Genomic DNA, 24,372 nt, shown 5'->3' on the forward strand with positions numbered 1-24,372 from the left:
TTACCTGTCATAGCATTTTTATAAAGGATGAAATATGTTTATTTAGCGCAGCTGTTTAATATTATTTTAGCGGTATCTTTATATGTTCATATGGTTATACCAAAGACATTATAATAATTATTCTAATTATTCTAATAATTATTCTAATTATTCTAATGGCTTTGGTTGTACCGATAGTAAATGGTATAACAAATATTTATGAATATACTATTATTTTATAAGGACTTTGGTATTACAAGCTGTTTATTAAAACTGATTTTATTGAATTATAAGGCAAAGGCGCCCATTAGATAATTATAATCAAAATAGTAGTTACGTTTGCCTGCTAACGAAGAAGAATTCCACTTTGAACCGAACCGCCACCGAACAGCGATTATCGAGTAGTAATTGCACCCAACTTATCGCAATCATTTTCCAGTCGGTGAAAAGTCATTTACCCGCCAACGCGTTTTGCTCATTAGAAGCCATAATGGTGCATCGTCTGGCTGCTCTGCTCTGAAATGTTCCATCCAACCAGCTTCCCTGCGGATGCCAGCCGCAGTTAATCCTTTGCCGAACGGCGGTGGGAACCCAAAGGAGATTATAAAAAATTTGGTTGATTTATAGGGAAAGTTTGTTAATGCGCCAAAAGCGGCCACGCCCCGACAAAACGGCAAAACGGGAAAACGGACCGAATTTCCCAGCTCACACCTCTGCCAGCCGCAATCGGAAAAGCAAACGTCAAGGCCCTGTGAAGGGCTTTTTTCCGCAGCAAGGGAGCGAGAGATCGATTTCGATTCAATTAGTGGAAATTAAATGTAAGTATATATGTACAAGTCGCCACCACGCTCGCTGCAGCGCCCCCCGCTCCCAGCCCACCGCCCCTCCGCCGCCCACCCGGTGGATTGCGATGATTACATTTCCGCAGCCCGCCTGTTCCCGCCCACTATGGCAAACCAAGTCAGCCATAAAATGAGCGCCCAGCAAAAGAAGCAAGCCAAAAAATCAGAATCAGTTCAATTGCAAATTGAAAATCCCCCTACAACTTCCGTTTCCGCTATGCGAGGGGCCCTCACTGAGAGAAAAGGCGAGTGCACTCGAGAAAAGAGTATGACAATTGGTGATCTGATTTATATCTGTGTAAATTGTAAGAGAAAGTCTTGAGAGTGGCGTAATATGGAAAAATTAATTGTAATATATAATAATTAAGAAATAAAAGAAAATGCACATTTTCTTTATTTTAATCAGATATTCTAACACTGAAACTGTAATACCCTCTAATACTAATAGGGTACCAAATCTATGTAAACTAAATGGGAATTCACTTTTTGGAGTGTGTCTCCCTCTTGCAGACGTGTGTGTGTGTGTGCGAGAGAGAGTGCGGAAGAGTGCAAGTGTATGTGTGGGAGTCTGGCTGCCATGACAAACGTGGCGTATGAGCAATGCGCGCTAATTGGCTGCCATTCGATGCTCGCTCCGTTCCGTTCCGTTTCGTTGGCATTGCTCTGGATCTCAGAGAAGGCGAGTATCCTTGCTCCACATCTCGACATCCTGCCCCTTTCCCCCTTCCCCTTTCCCCATGCCCCCCTCGAGTCCCTGAACCATTTGCCATTTGCAAACTGCGAGTTGCGAGCTGAAAGCTGCTTGGGCTCAGCTTGGGATTGCGTTGCTGGTGGCGGAGTTTCACAGGACGAGAGTACAGAGGATGATGAGGATGGGGCGGGGGGTGGTGGGGTCTGGGGACTTATTGCATAATTTGAAGGGGTTAAGCCATTGAGCTTTAATGCAAAATTTCAATTGAACGTCAAACAGTCAATTTTGCTTTAGCGGCGATAATCGTAAAAGGATAATGGCGCTAAGAGCGCATAAAAAGGCGGCAGTCAGGCGGCAAGGACTTCTAAAAGCCCCCCACCCCTTGGCCGCTGGGTGTGAGTGTGCGAGTGTGTGGTTGTGCTGGTGCGCTGTGTGTGGGTGTGGGTGAGTGTCTTTTTTGCTCTTCCGTCTGCTGCTTGGCCTAAGTGTGCACTCAATTAAAGGATTTTTGCGGGACAGAGGCTAACGGCCACACAATATTGGAATGGTTAGATAAGCGCTGCGCCACTCGTTACCCTTTGCCAGATATTTACCCCCCTCGGCATTTTTAAGTCGATCTGTGCAGTATCAGACTGGGCAAGTACAAAACAGGAGCAGGCTGGGAAATTCGAGTGAATGTCATAAATAAGAACGTCTAAATATGGGCTTATTCGATGCGCCTTTGGGATTTCAGCTACAGATTGCTAGAAAGTAAAGCTTGGAACTCAAAACATTAATATTGCATAAACATTTATGAAACCTACTTTGACGTTTTATCTATTTATGGCTAAAATATCTCATCTTATCTCCTAATAAACGTATCAAAATGTACCCATAAAATATGCAAATAGATATAATATATCAATTAATTTATTTATCGCAATTTTCTATAAACAAAGAACATTTATATGAGTTAATTGGACACAGTCTTATCGCTTTATTAATAGATACGAGCGTAATTACCTAATGACGTTGCAATTCCGATTGAAATTGCTTACGCAACTAATCTAATCAAAAGCTCTTGATTCTCATTAGCTGAAATAAACAAGCTAATAGATAGATCCAGTGGGCTTTTAACAGATTATAATATTCTCAACAGTCGCAATTTACATGTTCACTGAACAATTAAAATTCAGAAAAATACGCCTAATCGCAGGATCGTTCAACTCCTGGGACTTCTTTCTTGATATCCTATCTGTTAATTTAAGGTCTCAGCACCCAATCCTTAACCCCTGCCCCCAACTCACCGCAATCGCTGACAAGTTTAACCCGAATGGGAAGCGTGTGCCGAGGCCAAGGACATGTTTCACTGCTGGTTATTGTTGTTTCTGGCTGCTGTTCCTTGGCCGCAGGGCCAAAAGGATATCATAAGCACATAAGATGATGAAGTTGGAAATGCTGTGGAAAGCCCGGGCTGCGGGGAAAGGCAGGGCGCAACAAGGACATGAACAAATGGCAAAAAAGGGGCGTGGGAACACGGATGAGGGCAACTTAATTTGCAACTTATACGCAAAATCCTTTTGATTTTGTTATGTCGCTGCTTAAAGGTCTTCAGTGTCCCCTGGTATATCCTTTTGCTCTGTTTGTGTGTATGTGCTTGTGTGGGTGTGTGTGTATGAGTCTTCCCGGCTAGCCTGCAGTTATTTACCAAACTTAAGGGTGCAACCTTTTCGCCTGGTTTCCCCCGATTTTCCAAGTTCTTTTCGGTTGTTCTTCGGTTTCGGCTTGGCCAAGTTTTCATTTTCGGTGGAAAAAAGGTCCGCTGATCATTGTCCTTTTTGGCCCCAACCATACATACACACGCACACACACACATAGGCGAAGACATATCGGGCTGCTGTTTAAGGGAATTTAAATTAAGCCTATGCAAATTCGCCTCAGGATGCTTTTCTTTCTTCAGCGCGGGCTTTTCTTGATTTTTTAAGGGAGATTGAACCACCAACTGCTGGCTGTATTAACGCCGCATTATGGCTGCAGTCACGCCCTTTTTTGTACTCGCCCATTCCTTACAGTAAGCCAAGTCATAAGATTGTCAAACATGTATATTTGAAAAATGTATTGAAAATAAAAGTATTCTTATAAATATGGATAGTTAATAGGCACTAACCAGTTCTGAGCCAATGCTCCAAGAGCAATGTATTACTTACAAAAATGAATTTTAACCTTTAGAAACATTTTCCGTTTGAAGTTTTTGGATGTTCAAAGTTTGTCAGTTCGCCCTTAGCCATGACCAGTTTATTGGGTTTCCACTGTACACACATGAATCAGCGCCTTAATGTATGCTCTGAAAAATGCTATGAAAAAGTTTTTGCCATAAAAATTTGCTCGCTTCTTAAAACGTCGCAGGGAGGAGGAAATGTAAAGGGGACTGGGGCGGAGGCGGGGGCTGGAACTGGGGGAAAGTCCTCTGCCACTTGCTGCGGCGTGTCGCCTGTCACACAACAACTGCCCTATCACTCACTTTCCCCCACTTTCCCTCACCGCTGCTCCGCAGATAATGAAATTGTTGCGAGCGCAGAGAGAAAAAGAAACTTTTCGCTGTGTTCTGTGTTCATCAGGCGAAGGCAGGCAAACATTTTAAATACAAAAGGATATGCGTGGGCCAGGACGAGGAGTCCTTTTACAGTGACATTGATGAAACGCTTGAAATTTACTGCGCTACGACCTCCTCCACGCCTTGTTTCGCTTTAAAATAAAGTAAAGCGCACTCAAACAAACATCTACAATCGGTAATGCTTTAAATAATGGATAAATCATAATTAAGCAAACAATTAAACTAAATATTAAAACACTATTAATGGTAATTTGAATTAGGAATGGTTTCCTAAGCTGTTGCTATGAATACTTTAAAGATGAAACACATTTTGCTGAGTGTAAGGGAACCACATTTTATGTCCTTTTTTAAACTTTGTGGTTTCCTCGCATCCTGGTCCTTGCTCTGGTCCTGATTCTGTTTCTGCTTGCCGGCATTGTTGTGCTTACTTATCCCTGTCGAAAAATTGCCGAAACTTGGTGGAGCGCGTCCTTGAGGGGGTGAAAATGGGGGAGGGGGGAGCGTGGGAGACTGAGTGAATGAAGGAAGGAATGAAAGGGAGCTCTCCAGCTCGTAGTCAGTGCATTTAGTCAAAAGTGATTGAAAAGGCATTTTGTTATAATGCCAACTTAATGACAACGAAATTACACCAAAAGCCAAGCCGAGGGAAAGGCAACAACAATCGCTGCTAAACAAAATGAGTTTCCAAATACTTGGGGACCGAACCTTTGCCCCCGCCACGCATAGAGCGCATAGAGCGCCCCAAAGTACAACAATTTCCCGCCATTTTCCCTTAGCTGCTATTTTTAATAGTGTGTGTGTGGGTGGGTGTCCGCTTTTCCCGACCGCTTTTCCGGCCCGCCTTTTCCCCAAACACTCAGCTGGCCTGTCATGCTAGCAAAGCGTTTTAATTGTTTGTCGTGGCCATAGATTTCCCAGAATGTTAAGTAATCGAATCAAGGCTGAAATCTTCTTTAAGATTAACTCGGTGCTGAAACTGATTGCAAAACTTTCGCCAACGGCTGCTAGACAGATAGAACTGAAGCTGAAGTCGGGATAATTAAATTGGTCGGGGAATAAAATGCGCGAAAACTTGGCTTAGCTTCAAGGAGAATATGTGCGCTTAATCGGAAAAGCATAAACACTATAGATTTTCGGAAATTTCCACTAAACTTTAGATCAAATTTTTTTATGATAAAAGCTTTTATGACTCTCTTAAAAATGCAACCATAAATCCCGTAATTCACTTAATTAAAATCAATATTCTCGATTCATAGACTTTTCCTTTATTTTTTCATTCCAGTTTGCACAGCTTATCGCTTCTTTCCCAATTTCTGAGCAAATCGAATAGGTAAATATTTCCTGCTGCTTGCACTTCATGGGCTCGGTGAACTGCGAAATCCGGAAAGTTTTGTGCCTTTCATTGTCAGGCTCTGGGTTAAAGGGCAAAGGAGTTTCAATTATTCACGTTGAATAAAACGCATCAGAGCGCACACACACGCACTCATTCGCACAGTTCCGCAGCAACTTTTGTGTTGCAAATAGTGTAGGTGCAGATGGTGTTACTTCAACTTTAGCTCTGTGAACTAATATATATAATATACAAAATATGCATTTAGAACTTCTCTAGGACAAGAAAATGCCTAATTGGAAAGTTGTATAGTTCACTCAATATTTTACAATTCAAGCTATAAGTATTTTCAAGGAACTGTATAATATTATAATATAAAAGCTACGTTTTACGTTTCTTAAATTGAAAACTCTTTTACAGAAAGGACTTTTTTGAATATGTTTAATACATATTCATGATTATATTTCATTTAAGGGGGATTTAAGTTGGCTATCATTATTTTGACCGCTGCTGTGTGCTACACAGACACACAAACAGGCAGAGATTTCTGGGAGTTCCCTGTTAAGCTGGCATCTGCATCTGGAGTTGGACTTGGAGCACGTAGCCGAAAAGTATGCTATTGAAATATTTATGCATGCTCGCCTTGCTCGTTTTCTTTGTTTGCGTCCGTCTACTTTGCATTCTTTCTGTGCCTGTGTGTGTGTGGCGCCCTCTCTGTGTTAGAGAGGGCGGCCAGTGTGTGTGTGAGAGTGCAGGCGCAAGTGTGTGTGCGGCTGATTAAGCATTTGACATACATATTTCCCTGCTGCAACGACGAGTTCAAGGCGCATTAGGCATGCAAAGCAAACACGTGCCGACACACACACACTCTATCTGCCTCTCCCTCAGACGCACACTAAGCCAGGGGCGTCTTTTAAGGGGGTTTTCACTGTATAGTAACGAGAGTGCTAACTACGTTAACTGCATTTTTATAAGTACTAAATGTTTGATCTGCAAGGCTTTCTATAAACTAGCATATAAGTTAGGGGGGGGTTTAAGCCCCCGAAATCCCCTTCAATGGCTCGCTGCAAATTTCGCTGGCCCATGTGTCGCATTTTCCTATTAGCAGGCAGTCGAGCAATTCGCAACAAAATATGCAAATGCAGCCAAGCGAGTGAGCCCAACTCCTCTGCCAACCAGATCCCTTTGACGCCCCCTTTTTGGGTTCCCTGAAATCTGCTTTTGCCCGGCATTTGCCGCATTGTTTTTCTGTCTGTTTGTTTGTTGTCGCCTGAATGGTTTCCAGCCGAGCATTTGCCAGACAAATTTGCAGCACGTGATGCTTCAAATAACAATATTAAATAACTCTGTGAAAGGAAGTGTTAGGCCAAAGTGAAGCTGGGAAGGACACGCCAAAGTTTCTAATCAGTTGCAATGTATTATTTAACGTTCGTTCATTTCCCAATGAAATAAATAGTAAAATCAATTTTAAACATTATATGTGAAGATTCAGAACTGACTACTCTTATCTGAATTCCACCAGCTAGCACAACAAATCAAAGTCTATTAAATTTGCATATTCCGAGTACTTGGGTCGTAAAGTCAACTGCCACACTATGTGTAAGTGCTCAAGCTGAACTAAAACCAATTGCTCCCAAAGTTCCTATATATTTTGGCCAACTTGTCGTGCTGATAAAACCCATTGAAACCACTTTTTTGGCAGCCACTCACTCGATCCACCATTTTCTCCTTTGTTTCAATTATTCCTGCCTTATCTCAGTGAGTTCAGCTCTGGAGAGTCGGGGGGCAAGTAAGGACTCTAAGGAGCCAGCTCTGAAGGACAAGAGAAGTGTTATGTTGGCTTTTAATTGAATTTTGAAACCGCATAACTGAAATCGCCAGCCAGCAGCCAAATCTTGACCTCCGCCCCGATTTTCCACTTCCATTCGACAGGCAATAAAAGTGTTGTAAAAATTGCGCCAAAAGTAATTTGCGCTAAGCAAGTCGGTTCCTTCCATTGGGCTAGCATCGAAGCTTTTTTACCCTCTATAGGGGAAAATAAAATATCACAAAATATCATGAAGATATCCAAAGAGGGTATATATTTTAATAAATAAAAATTCTGTTTTAAATATTTATTTTTGTGAGAAATCCCACTGTATGTATGTAGATATATGCCCCGTCGATAGTTTTGCACCCCTTTTGCAGCCTTAGTTTTTGGAGGAAATCCACCCGGCGGATTACAAGCGATTGCCACTTGGCGATAGCGCCGCCAACAGCTCGACCGAGGAGTCCATCCTTCGGATTGGACTCGCATCTACTGCTCCCCATCCAACCCGTATGGCCCCGGTCAATTAGTTAGCGCATTAAAGGGGATTGCAGAGCTTTCGAGGCAGCGAGTTGGTAGGAGAGCTTCTGGCCGGTCAAGGAATTTATTGGACTCCCAAGTCCAAGTCGGTTATCGCTGTAACCAGGCTGCTGGATGGCTGGATGGGTGGATGGGTGGATGGGTAGAGGGAACCATTCTCGGATCGACTCGCACCGTAATTGACTTGTTGCCAAGTAATCGTTGCCTGTTAACTGCTGTTGTCAGGGGATTATCTACAGTTCACTTGAAATCGACTGTTCCACACATCCCTAGGTAGCTACAAGTCAAAGTTCAGTCAAGTGCATAAGAAGTGAAAAACAATAAACATCATTGGGTGGCTACTTTGCTCCGTGCTGGCCCTGGGAGTTGGGTGGGCTGATAATTTAATTTAAAATGGAATTCAATTGAATACTTGGTGTCTAAGGCATTCCCCATTTGTCCTTTGCGCAATATCATTTTAATTGGTACACTGCGCAGTTAACTAGTTGCTTCAAACTTGGACGGAATGTCTTTTACTCTGTTGTAAAATATATTTTAAGGTGTTTCTAGCAGAGTAACGAAAACACATTATTTTTATCGCAAATGAAAACCTGCCAAAATCATTAGCACGATGTATACCTATAGTGTTTATAAATTCGAAACTCCCAAATCTCCCACTGCATGGAAACCAAACCACTCTGCAGCTAATTGGTTCTGCAATGGTCGAGTGTCCTAGAATATTTACCTGGTCCTTCGGCCACCCACCCATCCATCATCTCGCCAGCATGCTCAATCTCTGTCTGCAACTGGCGCACCGGAAGTGTGGCCGCAGCAATCAACGCGCCAAGCTGCAGGCCGCTCATCCCCTTTGTGCTGCACTGGCGGCCATTTTGGGAGCTTAACCATAAATGTTGCATTTCGCTTTTAAGCTGCAACCTAACGATGTGTGTGTGGCAGCCGATGCAGGGGGATCGAACGCCAGTGGGCGCTGCGGGGCGGGGCGTGGCGGGTCGGGAATGACGGGGTTCGGGGATGAGGCTTACCAGCAATTTGCGTTGGCTTTTGCCAGTCAAATGGGATGCGAGCTGGTAACCTGGCAGCATCTGGCCACCTTTTTACACGTGCCTCGGCTGCGGCGCGTCCTTCAGCCAACCGCTCATCTCCGGCTAATTCTCTATGCATTTCAGTGCCGCAGTTCAGGAAGAATCCACCTGCTATTATGGCCCCGTTGCCCCCACTGCGAATCCCTTTGGCCGGAGATGTGGTCTATTTGAATCTTCCACTTGTTGGTGCCCAGTTGGCCATCGGCATACTTTGGTTAGTAATTAGTTTCACAGCTTAAACTTGGTTTCTTCTATTTATGTATTTGGAAAGACATGAAAAATACAGAGATATATTGAAACAAAAAGGCTTTAAGCGGAATCTACAAACAAGGATCGTTTTAAACAATGTTGTATCTATTTAAAACTGTCGTTTCCTTTCTTCTTATTATTAAATGACATATTTACTGTTTAGGAAATGATATCTCACATGTTCTGTTGCTAAGCTGAATCTATTTTCTTATCACAAGTTGGTGGAAAAGGTGATAAATTAAGTAATAATTTGTTATAAGACGTTTTTGCGCAGTTTTGTCAAAGCGATAAATCCCAGTTTTCATACAAGGTGAATACTGTACTCATACACAATATGAATACTGTGTGCTGATTCACCGCTGAACACGTAATGAATGAAACTCTGGGGTGGCTGACAGCTTGTTTCGCCTTACCTCCTCCTTCGTTTACGTTTTTTTCGACCATTCAATGAGCTTTTAAGAGCGCTAATTAAAAATGTGGCAAGTGTAACCAATGCAGACGCCTCCGCCCCCTCCTCCCACCGCCTTTCATGCCATGAAGGCCTGGCCCAAAAGGATGCCACATAATGTGGCTGTCGTCTCCGTTTCTATTGGCTGCCGTTGAGCGTTTTGCGTTTCTGGGAGAGCGCAATTAACGCCTTTACTCTTGGCATTGGCAGCCCTGGAAAAACTAAGGAAAACCGCAGGAAAACCCTCGAACCCCCACCCCCGCAACGCTTTTCTTGCGCCCACCCAAAAGCCCCTGTGGTTATTGCGGCTTTGTTTGTGTGGAAAGCGTTTTAGATTGCATATTTATTAAAATGCAGCCAAAGTTGCAGCACATGAAAGCACAAACGCAAGACGAACGCGCCGAGGAAAAGCTAAAATGTAATAACTCTTGTTGGGAAAATCCCACCCCACAACACACCGGCTTTCCCCTCCCACCCCCTTTCCGTTTTTCCTGGGCTATGCATTTCCGTAAGCAGCTTTTGTCCGCAGGTGTTTGCTATTGTGTTGGCTCAACGCTTAACGCTCGATGGAAAGCGATGCGTTAAGGGACAGACACTTGAAAAAAATGTATATTTTTGTATGGTTTTAAGCAATTTATTTTTTAAGGTCATGTATTTGTAGCAATAGGATTAAGTGGTGGAAAACATTTTATATACATATGTATGTACCTATCTTCTTTCGGCTGGAAAGACAGAGAAATGTGTAAAAAATATCAATTCAAGACAAGTTTAATGTATAGGGTTTGGTAATTCTTACGAATATTTCTCCACCCTGTGATGTTAAGATACAATATTATGATGCACGGATTCTTCACTTAATAAATAATAAATAAAAATAAAAAAAGACAAGTTTAATTAATTAAATCACTGACTAAATTCAGAATTTCATTATTTTCTTAATTTATATTCCATTGAAGTATAGCAAGCCAGCGGCACGAATTTTCCCCAGTGTACTGGTGTGAGCGTTCATTTCGTTGGCAAGGATTTTTCAAGACCAAGCTGCTTATTATCGCGAAAAATGAAAAGGGGAAAATAAAAATGAGCGGCAACTAATAAGCTTATGGCCATGCAAGCAGCCGAAGAGCCAGCCATCATCATCGTAGCCGGTTCCAGCTAATTGTGAGCTAATTCTAATTATCAGCAACACATTCGAGAGGCACTGGCTCTCGATGTGGTCCTGGTTCCGCCAACAGAGCACCAGAGCACCAGAGCTCCAGGACTCCACCGCTCCCGCCGCCGTCCTGTCTGGCAGCTAACGAGTGTTTATTAATAGCGCTAATGGCAAGCGACGCCTTTGATGAGCGCAAAATGCTTAAGCACACAGATCCTGGCCGGGCTTTTTGCTCGTCCTTCTTTATTCGGGCCACGCAATTAGCGCACAAATATTTCCGCGTCTATATATATTTCTGCTCCTTTTTTGTGTTGTTGTATTCCCGCTGCCTTTCCGTTTTGGCCATAAAAATGCTCAACCGAATTGTAGTAATTACAACAATTTGCATAAGAGGAAAAGGGGAAAGGGGGCAAAGTGGTGGGGGCGGAAATCAAAAAGCGCAAAGCGCCGCGCCAAGCTCACAGAAGTATGCTACGCATTTTGCAATTTATTCAGGCAGCCAAACGGGAAAAGGACAACCCAGGAATTCCGAAAAAATACAAAAGAGCGCTGTGAGAGAAAACGCTAATTATGTAATATGAAAATGCGAGGACAACGCTGAATTATTTGCATATGGTAAGGCGGCAGAAGAGGACAACTTAGAACCCTTTCTTTGCCGCTTCCCTTTGGGTCATTTTTTATGCTGATTTGTTTTTCAATCATTATCAAATTACATTAACACTCCGCATGCGGCCAGGAATTTTATTAATAATTTGTGCTACCTTTGCAAGGGCATTGCATTGCAAATCGAATATGCATTTATATCTGGCCTGCATCTGCTGCACTTGAAATTTCAATTAGGCCAACGAATTCACAACTGAATGGATTCAAAAACCTGCAAAGCTCCGAACACTGGATGTCGATTAGTGCCGCAAAGTGCAACGAACGAGCGGAAGGCAGAAGCAGCATTGTGAAAATCATAAATTTCAACAATCGGAGGTGGAAAATTCAATTTTCTTTCTAGGTTCAGCTCGGCTTGGTAAACGTGCTGGAAATTGCACAAAAGTCCAAAGAGGAGATACCCGAATGTTTCACCGGAATATGTAAAGATTTCTTGCATCGATTCATGAATGTGAACAAAGCCGATTGCCAAACAGGAAATGAATGTAATCGTACATATTTAATTCAATGCAACAGTACATGTGAAATATTATAAAAGCTTCTTAAGCAATTTTTTCTTTCATCTGAAACATTTCATAATGAAGGGAAGTGTAATTTTTGCTGAAAAATACCAAAGAGGACGCTTACGAGTTTTCAATCTTCATTTTGATGATACTTAAATATAAATATTTTTATTAATTCACTTACCCCATTCTGTTTCGCATGTTTTCCAAAGCTCATGCAATCGATTAACTATCCAGGTGAATTTTCGCCTGGCGATTCGTGGCATAATACCCGTATAAATACCCACAACGCAATGCCAGCAGAGTTCTTGAAACAAGAAAACAAAAAACAATAATTGCACAAATATAGGGTGAACACGAAGAGTATTCCGAAAAAAAGGGGACATGGCATATTGCCTGAGTCGCGTTAATTTTGCATGCCCCAAAAAGTGTTCAGTGCGACGGAAACGGAAACGAGAGCGCGAAATTTCAATATGCTGCTTACCACGACTACAATTGTGCATGGCAAAAAACCAATTTCAATTTGTTAACCATTTTTTTATTCGCAATCAAATTTATTACATCGGCTGACAACAAAAGTATTGAGTAAACGTGGAGCTTGGCCAGCGAAAAAGGAGAATATGGAAAACAAATTCGCAATCGACGCTTATTTTCTTATAAATATACATATCCATATGTGGTGTGGGTTGGCTCCTCTTGTTGCTTCTCCTCCTGACATCTGCCTATGTGTGTGAGTGTAGGTGTGTGTATTTATTGTGCTGCTGCAAGAGTATGTGTTTGCAGGACAATTAAAACCAGGCAAACACAACAACAGAGGGCGTGGTGGTGCTGGTGGTGGTGGAATAGCAGCAGGGATCTCGTAGCCCTAGTAAATGGTAATCAACGCAAATCCTCCATAGAGCACCGCACACGGATAGGCAATCAGCAGCTGTTGATGGTCCATGGAGAAGGCGGTGGCGAACAGTTTCGAGGCCGATATGGCGCACCAGAATATGGAGATGCCGCTCACAATTAGGCCGAGTGTGCCCCTGCAAGAGTGAAACGAGATACCAACTCAGTCCAGATAGATATAGACGTCGGTGAAATCAATAAACAATGCATATGCATGAAGCACCAGCTCTACAGAGTGAGAAAATCTCAATCCTAATCTGCTCAACCTTCGATCTGAAGAACAGGAAATGTATTCACCTTCAATTACACTCTTCATATTGACATTAATTACTACAACTTGCGATAAGATGAAGTTAAACATTATAAATTAAATACAATTAAGATTCTTACTGATCTATTTACATTAGCTTTAATTTTAGATAGGCTTTTAATCGAGGTCAGATAAAAATGTAGCTTTGCAATCCCTAGATAATTGAAATGATAATGGCGTTTGACATTATTTTTCTCAGTTCATCGACTTGGGATACCGTCTATGCGGCTGAGTGTTCATAAAAAAGGATGAGTGTGCATGTGGGTGTGGGTAAGTCTGAGCGTGTGTGCGAATGAATGGGCAGGGCAAACAAAGACAGCAGGCGATGTGCCGGCAAAAGGATGTGCAAACCAGAGAACTGCATGGGTAGCCTTTTTTGCCACCTTAATCACACTCAACAAATTTGGGTATCGGGTGCCACTCACGCCGGTCACGGCGGGTACTTGCAAACACCCGCTCAAAATATTCGGGTGTCTGCAGGCACCCTGGTGTGCGCGCACCCGAATCAATGCGGCACTCTAGGTAGCGGGTACCGATCACACTCGCCACTCATAACGAAGGGTAGAGAAGGCAAACATGCAGAAAAAGGCAAGTGCCCAAAAAGGGATGAGTGGCAAAAACACTCATTTATTTCTCGGAAACACCCGGGTGTCTGGTAGACACTCCAGTGCCTGTGGTAGCATAATTCCTGAAAAACGAAATATATTATGCCCAAAATCTGAAGATAGCCTCCTTTTTTGCATTCTTTTTACAAAAATTTAAACAACGCGAAATAGACTTTTATTTTTTATATATTATATTATTTACTTTGTTAAAAATTTTAATATTTGTTTCTATAAATGTATAGTTTTATAAAAAAAAAAAAAAAATTAAAATAAATAAAATTGTTTTAAAAAAACAAGCGAAAAAACAATTGAAATAGAATAGTGTTAATAATGTATAAATATTATTTAATAATATATAAGATTGTTTTTTGTTAAGACATTAGGTAGATCAAAACGCAAAAACATGTGCCCGACCTTTTTCTTGGGTGTTCCCTTTCACCCTTCATTTTTGAGACCGTCTCGCTTCCACCCATACAAATTGTATGCATACAGAAAAGTACCTGCGGCCGATCGTTGCTTGCGCGTCACTCACCCTAAATTGTGTTGCGCAGCAGACACCCGGGTGTTTTTGTGCAAGTAGCAAAAGACACCCGGGTGGCAAAACACCCGGGTGTTTGTCTTTGCTGAAAATAGAGTGTCTACAAACACCCGGGTGCTGAAATACCCGGTGTTTACCGGGTGCACTTAGGGTGCCGGTGGCTTGCTGCAGTTCTCTGGTGCAAACACAGTCCAACTACAAAGCGCACACATAACCAACCAACCAACCAACCAGGCAACACACACACACGCTCACACGAGGAAAGCCCAGCGGAAAATGAAAAATTGATTTCAAAGCGATATACGGAAAATGTTACCTTTATTCCCTAACGCACAAGTCGGCGAAAGATTAAAGGCAAGCTCACTGAGATACCATCCGAATAATTACTTGGGTTTACCGGTTTGAAGCAATATTTTCCACATTATCCTACCAAAGCAATTACTTATTTACTTTGAACTCAGAATGTTAGGCAAACATCTCGAATCCCAATATCATACGATCAATAAATCAAAAAAAGGAAAAAAATATCAAAGTTATGTATACTTGAGTGAGATATAAGATTGAACACTTGAGAAAAGGATAAAAAGTTGTGATCCCAGAATCTCATTCTGTAAACCCATAAAATCCGACAAAGAAATCAATTTAGGAAACCAAAACATAAATCCCCATATTCCAGGGTTCCAATTTTCAGCTACACGCACCCGTTTAATGGATTGCCTTTCTGTGGTCTCGGCGGCTCGGCTGCTCTCCTCTGCTGTCACCTCCACCTCCACCTTCACCTCCACTGCCCTCCGTTTTCCGCCACTCAACTGGGCTGCCGTTTTTTCATGGTCCCTGCAATCTTCCCCAGAACTGTGTTGCTGCCTGCTGGTCACAGTGTCCGCCAGGGCTGGTGCCAAGTGATTTTTTGGCCCCAAACTGGGCAGCTTAAATGGTCCGGCACTAGCCTAAAAACCAATCAAAACAATACTATGTAGGGCCGGATAACTCGACTGTCTGTGTAATTTTTGCGCACTTTTGCATCACCAAACAAACTCAATTAAAAAGTCTGTCTAAAAAAAGGAGGAAAAGGGAAATGGACAGCGGGGAATCGCAAAAATATTTACTGTAAACTTGGCTGGCACTCGCAGGACTATATGAACATCAAAGCTGGCACACACACACACCCACACACCCACACACATACCACCACCCACAAAAGTGCAAGCGCTTAAAGCCAACAAATAAAAAATGCAGGCAAACAGGCAACCAAAATGGCAATTGCACTGGGCGGTTGGGTTGGACAGTTTGGTGATAGGGTTGTGTTGTGGGTGGAAAATCGGTGGTGTGGACTGGGTGGCAGGATGGGGCAAACAAAACGCGCTTGGTGTCGAGTAAGCTCGAGCAATAGTTGTTTTCCACACACACGCTCATTTCCACCCATGCCCACCCACCCAGCACAGCACTTAGTTTCCCCGCGCTGCTCTGAAATTATGACGTGCCGACGAGGTGGTGGGTGGTAGGTGGCGCTTGGGTGATGGGCAGGAGGAGGTGCATCCACCAGAGAAAGCGCTAAAAACTCACGCAGCATTTGCGTGTTGCTCCTCGCATGGCCATCATAAAAAGCGTGGCGAGTGAGTGGAGTCAGTAAAAAAACAAAAACGGAAATAAGAACACAAAAAATGCCGGACAAGAAAGGCGGGGAAAAGTGCGGCGGCAAGGGGGCGGAAAACGGCAGGGAAATGTGGGCAGAAAGCCTGGGCCAGCAAGTGCTGGACACATATTTGAAAAGGAAACTACGTGAACGAAACTCAACGGGTGGCAAAACAGGACATGGAACGTTAGACAGATGGACACTGGACCGCCGGGCAGCAGCGTTTCCACCACCAAAACCGCCCACTTGGCCAAAACCACCCACTCCAACCGTGCTCAGCGCGAAAATTAAACGGCGCATAGTTGGCGTTATTTGGCTCCGCTTTTTGCCTGTCTTGCCTTGGCTTCAATGAAGTCCAAGCCTCTCCGTCCGTTTCGCCCGTAGTTGGTAGTCCTTGGTCCACGGTCCTCGGTCCGCAGTCCGTAGTCTGTAGTTTGGCAGTTGTGGCCCTGGAGTGCACTAAAAGCGCAAATTAAGTTGGCTACTCGTTTTTATTCGCATCCGTGTGTATGCATCGCTGGCCCAAAACTGCAACAAAATTAAAAACCTAAATTGTGCGAAAAGAGCCAAGGGGAAATCAAGCCCAAAGGATGGGCAGATAAAGAAAAATTAAACGCTGGTCGAGGAGGAATAGTAGTTGCATACGATAAATTAAGAGTTCTGCTTCCATCACACGTAGTTTCATTAATGAAACTAAACTTTCTGATACTGCCGTCATAAGACTCAGTTGCAAAATCACCATTGAATACATCGTTGTATGAGAACAATAGCACTAGAAAATGAAATGTTTTAAATTCATTTGCGCCCAATAACTTCTTTAATCTTAATTGCAATTTACAAGCGACTACAGCCCACTGGTGGATTTTCATCTTTGCAAACTGCAAGGGCAACTATTTCATTGCAGTTACATGACCATATCAAACAGAACTGCAGACTCGAATCAAACAATCGAGAAACAACACCCGCAATAACAATAGTAATAACAGCCAGAAGTGATCAACTTGAATGGGCGAGGAGCAGCAGCCGGAGTCGAAGCATCAATAGAACAAATTTCAGCGGCTGGAGCGGATCGAAAACGTGCTGCAGTCGCAGCTGGACGAGCTTAGGCAAAAGTTTGTAATTACAGGCCACAAACAATGAGGATTCGACGCCAATGCATTGGCAACTTTTCAATTAAAAACATAAATATAAAGCACAGCGACTGATGGCATGAATGGTTGTTGCCTCACTGCCCAGCGGAATGAATGGAGGGCAGATGAAAAGCCAGCGACTTGTGTCAACAATTACTTACTGAATGGTGATTAAAATGTTGATGCCCGACAGCACCACCATGGGCAGCAGACAATAGCCCAGCACGGAGGCCACGGCTCCGAAGGTAACCTGCGACCGACTGACCATCAGGGACAGCAGGCAGTAGAAGAAGATGCAGCCCATCACTCCGATGCCGTAGATGTACGAGAACGTCACCTTGCCGCTCTGTGGAAAAATAAGTTTAGGTTAACTCAGAATGTGGTGGAGAACCAAATTAAAGGTGTTTCATTTAATATTATAGACGTAATTCGTAAAGAAACGTAGGCATTTTAAACGATAACCACTTAAAATCACTTAAAATATTAATTCCAAGTAATTTCGCGCGCATTTAAAGCACAACGATGTGGCGGTAATCTCTGTAAAACTTACCAGCAGCAGGAAGCCGCCCAGTGTGAGGCAAAACACGAGTGGACCCGCCATGTCCGTATCCTGGAGGATTTGCTGGTCGGTGCCGCGCAGCGGATTCAGAACGGCCAGCGTCTAAAATGGAAGATGGAGCGCGAAAGTAATACGATTAAAATTAGAGCAAGTGAAGGATTACACAACGACAGGAATGGGGGTTGGGTCGGCAGAAGTCCGTCCAGCAGCAGGCCATCATCACTCATGGAGCTTGCGGCAGGACACGGAATGCGGAACACGGGACTTTGGACCCGGGACACGGGACACTGGACTCTGGACACTGGAAACTACACAACACAATTCATTTGTTCGCACAGCGGTCATAAAACGAAGCCCAACTCCCGTTTTCCAAACATTTGTTCTCTATGCGTTTTGGTTTTGCGCCTTGTTTTTGCAGCGTGTGCAGTGGCAGAGAAATTTGAAAAATGGAAATTGATGATAAATGATATTGCTGACCAGCCAGCCAGCTACCAAGTGAGCCGGGGCTTGGAAACTCGGCCAAAAGCTGTCAACGCATTTGATGCATGCGAATGTGGGCCAGGGACAAGGGCTATGAAATTTGATATTATAGCCGACAAGGAGCCACTGAAAATTGTCGATGAAATTCCGAGTGTCTCTTTGTGGGCTTACCAACATTAATTGAGATGGGAACAGAATTTGAAGTGGAAAAATGCAACCCATACATTGATTGTGCTCGCAAATTAGTTTTCTATAGCCCTTTTTTGATATCCAAAACAAAACCAGATCAAATTGGAGTTGGTTGTAAGTGCAATAGTCATATTGAAAAGGCAGAACTCGTATGCATACTATACGAGTGTAATACAGCTAAGTGTTTTTTAGTTATTTTTTATGCGGATATTTCCCGTGAGTACATAAAGGCCTTGAAAATAGCTCTGTTGACTTTGCCATTTGCCAACGTTCCATTACTTTAACAAACAGGGCCAGAGTCACACACAAATCTAACCATAATTCCCCCAGCTAGCTGATGAACAATTTAATTAGCATTTCATTTCATTTCATTTTTATGATGGCACACGGACTCATTAACATTAACATTTTCATTTTTCAATTAACACAAGCGTAATAAATTCCGTGCCGGAGCGAAAGAAATGAGAATCAGGCGCACGCAAATTTTTTACAAAATGGACAAAAATGCAGAAAGTTACACAGCAAACGGCAGCGAAAGCGAGGGGTAAAAAGTGAGCGAGAAAAACTTTAATTAAAAACACAAAAGTTGCTTTATTTATTTAAAAACAACTACGGCCAGGCCGGCGGCGAGTGCCATGAAAAAATATGTCTTCATTAACGACACAAACCCGCAAGTGCAACGACAACATGGCGCACAATATAAAATGCATAAAAAAATGGCATAGAAGCGAAAAACAATAGAATTATTGCGCCATGAGGAGATGCTTGCAATAAATACAAAAGCAAAATGCAAAAACATTTAAATTTCAATTAAAACGGAGTTGGTCGCGCCAGAAAAGCGCGGCCTAAAGTGGCCGCCCAGAAGGAAATCCACCCGTTGCGTTGCACAAATTAGAAAAAGGCACTGGGCCGCCACCGGAACAGGGACCGGGGAAAATGCGTAAAGGCAAAGTAGGAATTACGCGGCGGGTGGAGTAATTGTCTGGGCAAACAAAGTGGGCAACTCAAAACTCGCAGCTCCTTTGTGGCGTGTGTCGGTGGAATCGGGCGCATAAAATATGCAATTTGCCTGGCCCCTCTCGAGATCTCCATTTAAAAATGCGTTCAAGAGCAGCGGACTAAGGAGGAGGGGACGTTGTCCTCCACCAACAGGCAGCTCCAAAGGTGGAGTACGCAAATTAAGAAAAGCTGCGGCGGAGCCTCCTTTGCTCTGCTTTCTTTACTTACCTTTTGGAAGATGTGATTCGGATTGATGCCCAGCTCTGCAACAAAAAGGGAAAGAAAGGGGAAATTCATTAGCGATAAAAGATGCTGTTTAAAATATGAAAACTGATTTTACTCAACGATTGCAATGTACATATCTCTGTACACTTATAACCTGCTTATAATGAATATCTGTTTCTGTTCGGTATATTGATCATTTTCATTTTGTAAATGGAGAAAAATGTTGTGGCGAATTGAAAGCAAAGCAAACACGATTGAAACCCTATATGAGGTCGATGCACAAAGTCAAGAACACTTTTTAGTACTATAAATATTAACTTTTACTTGGCATAAGCTATTTGTCAAATACGCTAGGTTCAGAAGACGATAATCGATCGAAAAGAAAACTGTAACGTTCTGGAATTATAATATAAAGATCTGTAAAAATTATAATAACTGCAAATATATAATATATGTTTGTAGCTTTTGTCTTACAGTTGGGTTTAAGTTCTCTAGGCAAGTGACTTATACATGGACTGGCTAAGAAACTCTGATAGGCTAAAGCTCATTGGGACATATCGGCTGTGTGCCCGTTGGGAGGCCAATCTCACCTTCCAGAAGTGGGGGCTCGTCGTCGAAGTCGTTGCCGGCTCCTCCGGGGGCAGCTGACTTTCCGCTCTTGTCCTGTCCGTAACTCGTGTCGGTGTACGCCGTGGGATCGTAGAACCCACCCAATCCTTGGCTTGGGGTCTGGGCATAGGCCGCATCATAGTTGGGCGGCACTGAAGCCTGTGTGTTGTCGAAGGTTTGGAAATTCCTGCAAGCAAGTGGAGCAACAATTGTGAATGGTGATAAGTGGAATTCCGGGAATGTACTCACAGTTCCTGGCCAAATTCAGGCATATCGAAGTTGTAGCTGGCATCACCCGAGGGCGCGGAGCCGTAAAAGTCATTGGGTCCGCCAAACTGAGACATAATTACTTTAATTTAAGCGCAATTCTTATATTTACAAACGGATATTTAATTTAACAACACGTCAACTAGAGACGGCAAATAGCTAAATGTAACCGATGATTTTCGACTTTACATATCGCTTAAAATAGTCGACTGCCGACTGCTATCTGAAATCTAGCATCATCGATATATTATCGCCAATCGATTTTTTGTATTCGAAATATTGCGCCATTTTTATTATTAGAAATAAGTAAATTAAGATCCGATCATTTTGTAACATTCATAATACATTTTATTTCCATAGCTCCATTTGCAACACACACAAGTTATTGAAATAGCTATCCTTTGGTAGTAGAGGTACATGCTTTTGGGGCTACGTTGTTATTGCGTTCTTTAAAGGTCTATAATATGTAGGAATATAATATTTTGTAATTTCGTAAAGTTTAAAACGCCCTTTAGACTCGTTTAGTTGGTTTAGTTTCACATAATAGGGTAACGAACACAATCGATAACTATATGAAAATTTACTAACAATACATAGCTGTGAATTATATTTATATATCAACATAGATAATTATACATATGTGTCGTATATGTATGGTATTTATGTATATGGCTGGTTTAACTGCGTTCCATTTGCGCTACCGACTAATTATTGTTCGTCTTTCCTAACTCGCTGTCATCGTGTTGTTTTTGGTTTTGCGTATCTTCTGATGATTCGATTCTGACCTGACTAGACCTGAAGCGGGCCAAACTGTTGTTAAACTTATAAGTAAACTTGGATTCAAATATCTTATTATGCATTATGTAAATATGACTAGATTGAATGGGGAATTCGAAAAATAACCTAGCTTTGGTTTCTTATTTCGTTTGGTTTGCTTCTTTTTCCATTCCTCTTTCTAGGAAAGCCCGTAGTTGTTTTTGGCTCTCCCCGCTTAGTCCTCCAGATTTCGGAAGGCCTGCTGCAGATCCTCGTACAGCTGATCGTAGTCCGCCTTAATCTTTTGCTCACCATCTTTCACAGGGTCCTGGAAAAGTGCATTATCAATATGTATACTAGCCATTCGAACAAAAAAACCAACTCACCTTAAACTTCATCGACGACAGCTGATACATAATTCCGCCCATTGATTCTCTGATGGTGTTCCATGTGATCTTGTTGTCCGACTGGGCTGTGGACTCAACGGCATGCCGGGCAGTCTCATAGAAGGCCATGATGTTTCTCAGCATGCCCACCGTCTTGTAGAAGGGACAAACGCGATCGTATGGTGAGTAGGAGTTCTGTTGCAGAAAGTCGTCCTTCAGCAGCTTGGCCACTTCCAGGGTCACCTTGTCGGTCTCGGCCAGCGATGCCTTGCCCACCAGCTGCACGATCTCGGACAGATCCTCTTCCTCCTGCAGGATCTCCTTGACCTTTGTGCGCAGTGGCACGAATTCGGGGTAGTTCTTGTCATAGTATTCATCCAGAGCACGCATGTACTTTGAGTAGGAGATAAGCCAGTTGATTGAGGGGAAGTGCTTACGCTGGGCCAGCTTCTTATCGAGACCCCAGAACACCTGTACGATACCCAGAGTGGCGGACGTCACGGGATCGGAGAAGTCACCTCCAGGAGGAGACACAGCTCCGACAATGGACACGGATCCCTCGCGCTCAGGGTTACCCAAGCACTTGACGCGACCGGCACGCTCGTAGAATGTGGCCAAACGAGCGCCCAGATAAGCCGGATAGCCGGAATCGGCAGGCATCTCAGCCAGACGACCAGAAATCTCACGAAGAGCCTCGGCCCAACGAGAGGTGGAATCAGCCATCATGGCTACGTTGTAGCCCATATCACGGAAGTATTCAGACAGAGTTATGCCAGTGTAGATGGAGGCCTCTCGAGCTGCCACAGGCATGTTGGAGGTGTTGGCCACCAGGGCAGTACGCTTCATGATGGATTCGGTGACACCATCGATTTCGCAGGTCAGTTCGGGGAAGTCACGAAGTACTTCAGACATTTCGTTACCACGTTCGCCACAACCGACGTAGATGATCACATCGGAGTTGGAGTACTTGGATAGAGCCTGCGGATGGTAGAAGAATATATTAGAAGGGATTGCTTTTTAATAAGATGTAAGCTGTGGATTATATAAATAATTTGTAGCTTGCCTGCGAAATGACAGTCTTGCCGCATCCAAAGGCACCGGGGATGGCAGTGGTGCCGCCCTGGACGCAGGGGAAGAGCGAGTCGAGGACGCGTTGGCCCGTGAAAAGCGGATGGTTGGCAGGCAGCTTCTCTGTGACGGGACGTGGCTGCCGCACCGGCCAGACCTGCAACATGGTGTGCTTGGTTATTTCGCCGTCGAACTCCGTCTCCAGGACAATGTCCTCCAGGTTGTAGTTGCCCGCTGGGGCAATGTATCGAACGGTTCCCTTAGCCCTGGGTGCCACAATCATACGCTGCTTCACCAGCGTGTTCTCGTGGACCACTCCATACAGATCTCCTCCGGTGATGTGGGATCCCACCCGCACATTCAGCGGATTAAATTCCCACATCTCCGAGCGCGACAAAGCAGTTGTGTTGACACCTTTGGGTATATAGATGGAGTTGGTCATCACACCGATGTCCCTCAATGGACGTTGGATGCCGTCAAAGATGCTGCCCATGATGCCGGGTCCAAGTTCCACGGACAGGGGCTTTCCAGTACGCAGAACAGGGTCGCCCACGGTTACGCCTGAGGTCTCCTCGTACACCTGGATGGTGGCCATATCGCCCTCCAGACGGATGATCTCACCCACCAGCTCGTAGTAGCCCACGCGCACCAGCTCGTACATAGCGGATCCAGACATAGCCTCCGCGGTGACCACTGAGGGGGGTTTGAGGTAGGTGGAATGGGGGAAGCAGGAGCCAAGTTGGAGGAGAAGAAGCAGAAGCAAAGAGATTAGCAGACGGAGTGGAAGGAGCAGAAAAAGGACCATAGTGAGGGCAATGAAGACAAAGAGGAGGTTTATTCGGAACGGAGCATGACGAAGGATATAAACGAGAAGCATGATAATGAAGAAGAATGAATGAAGGAGAAGGATGTGGGAGAGTACAATCAAACACAGAAGAAAGAAAAGTAGGAAATATAGAGATTAGCCAGGTCTTGGGGGTCAGCGCATGAAGGACGCTGGTGACGTCGCTTACCTGGTCCGGATACCGCGTAGACACGGCCATACTCCGACTCGCGCTCCTCGTCTTTGAATTTCCTCAAGTTGGACATGGTCGCGGTTACTGCTCTTCTTCTTCTGCTTCGGTAACGGTCAAATCGTTCGTTGGCTGTGGGAAAAGTAACCGTTTTTTCTTATAAACAAAAACACGCATTTTCCATGCCCCCGAACGGAAGAGTTTTTCGCGAGGAAAATCATAGGTGGCGCTGATGTGCAGCAGCAGGCCCCAGTGAAAAGCTTCACACCCCCGCAGCCCAGCATCGATTTTCCAATACAATTTTCACACATGCCACTAACGGGCAGCTGAATTTTCCACCTTTTACGCATCATAATAGCAATTTCCACACTTATTTTTTGTTACACACTTTGGGGCTTGTGTTGTAATTGTTTTGAGGCGTAAAATCTATTTTTTTAGCTGCTCTAAAATTAAATAAGCTCACATTTGTTTCACCAGCTCTTATGAAAATTCTCTCGCTTTTTTGATTTCACTCTAGTATTGATCTATCGGTTATCGGCGAGGGGTCCAGGTTGTCGATAGAGATGAGCCCACTGCAAACTCACGTGCACGCACGCACGTCACTTCTATTTCATAGGTGGTTTCCACTAACTCAATCTGCTCCAATATAAAATAGTACCTGTTGATACTAAATATATGTATTAAATATGAAGTTGCCATTTTTGTATAGTTTTTCAGACTTCAATGTAACTTTTTCCTTCGTATAATACAAATTGGATTTTTTTTCCAGAATAAACTTTAAGCCATTTTTCGTTACTTCTTCACTTCTCTTATAAAGTTATTCAATTTATAATCAATAAT

At 43.5% G+C, this 24,372-nt stretch overlaps 2 protein-coding genes across 2 annotated transcripts; both read right to left on the minus strand.

Annotated features, from left to right (window-relative positions):
- Positions 1-12,390: 12,390 nt before the first annotated feature.
- LOC122622180 (protein YIPF5 homolog) lies at positions 12,391-20,468 on the minus strand. Its single transcript, XM_043800430.1, has 6 exons — positions 20,292-20,468; positions 20,024-20,229; positions 19,437-19,471; positions 17,532-17,642; positions 17,143-17,327; positions 12,391-12,902 (listed from the first exon to the last, which is right to left on the minus strand). The coding sequence occupies exons 1-6, from the start codon at positions 20,384-20,386 to the stop codon at positions 12,740-12,742; spliced, it is 795 nt and encodes a 264-aa protein (XP_043656365.1). The 5' UTR covers positions 20,387-20,468; the 3' UTR covers positions 12,391-12,739.
- Positions 20,469-20,634: 166 nt separating this feature from the next.
- Positions 20,635-24,055, minus strand: LOC122611421 (V-type proton ATPase catalytic subunit A). The gene is made up of 5 exons (XM_043784479.1): positions 23,996-24,055; positions 23,533-23,664; positions 22,515-23,212; positions 21,452-22,429; positions 20,635-21,393 (listed from the first exon to the last, which is right to left on the minus strand). The coding sequence occupies exons 2-5, from the start codon at positions 23,606-23,608 to the stop codon at positions 21,301-21,303; spliced, it is 1,845 nt and encodes a 614-aa protein (XP_043640414.1). The 5' UTR covers positions 23,609-23,664; positions 23,996-24,055; the 3' UTR covers positions 20,635-21,300.
- Positions 24,056-24,372: the final 317 nt, after the last annotated feature.

This window comes from Drosophila teissieri, chromosome 2L (genome assembly GCF_016746235.2).
Source record: "Drosophila teissieri strain GT53w chromosome 2L, Prin_Dtei_1.1, whole genome shotgun sequence".
Lineage (NCBI taxonomy): Eukaryota > Metazoa > Arthropoda > Insecta > Diptera > Drosophilidae > Drosophila > Drosophila teissieri.

Bases quoted from the DNA above. Each gene is read 5' to 3' on its own strand.
- LOC122622180 (XM_043800430.1), bottom strand. From the start codon at position 20,386: ATGTCTCAGTTTGGCGGACCCAATGACTTTTACGGCTCCGCGCCCTCG. The intron at 20,230-20,291 runs GTGAGTACATTC...ACTTGCTTGCAG, and splicing joins CCTGAATTTGGCCAGGAACT to GAATTTCCAAACCTTCGACA. The intron at 17,328-17,531 runs GTAAGTTTTACA...ATTTTTCCACAG, and splicing joins TGGGCGGCTTCCTGCTGCTG to AGCGGCAAGGTGACGTTCTC.
- LOC122611421 (XM_043784479.1), bottom strand. From the start codon at position 23,608: ATGTCCAACTTGAGGAAATTCAAAGACGAGGAGCGCGAGTCGGAGTAT. The intron at 22,430-22,514 runs GCAAGCTACAAA...TACCATCCGCAG, and splicing joins GCAAGACTGTCATTTCGCAG to GCTCTATCCAAGTACTCCAA. The intron at 21,394-21,451 runs GTGAGTTGGTTT...GCACTTTTCCAG, and splicing joins TGTCGTCGATGAAGTTTAAG to GACCCTGTGAAAGATGGTGA.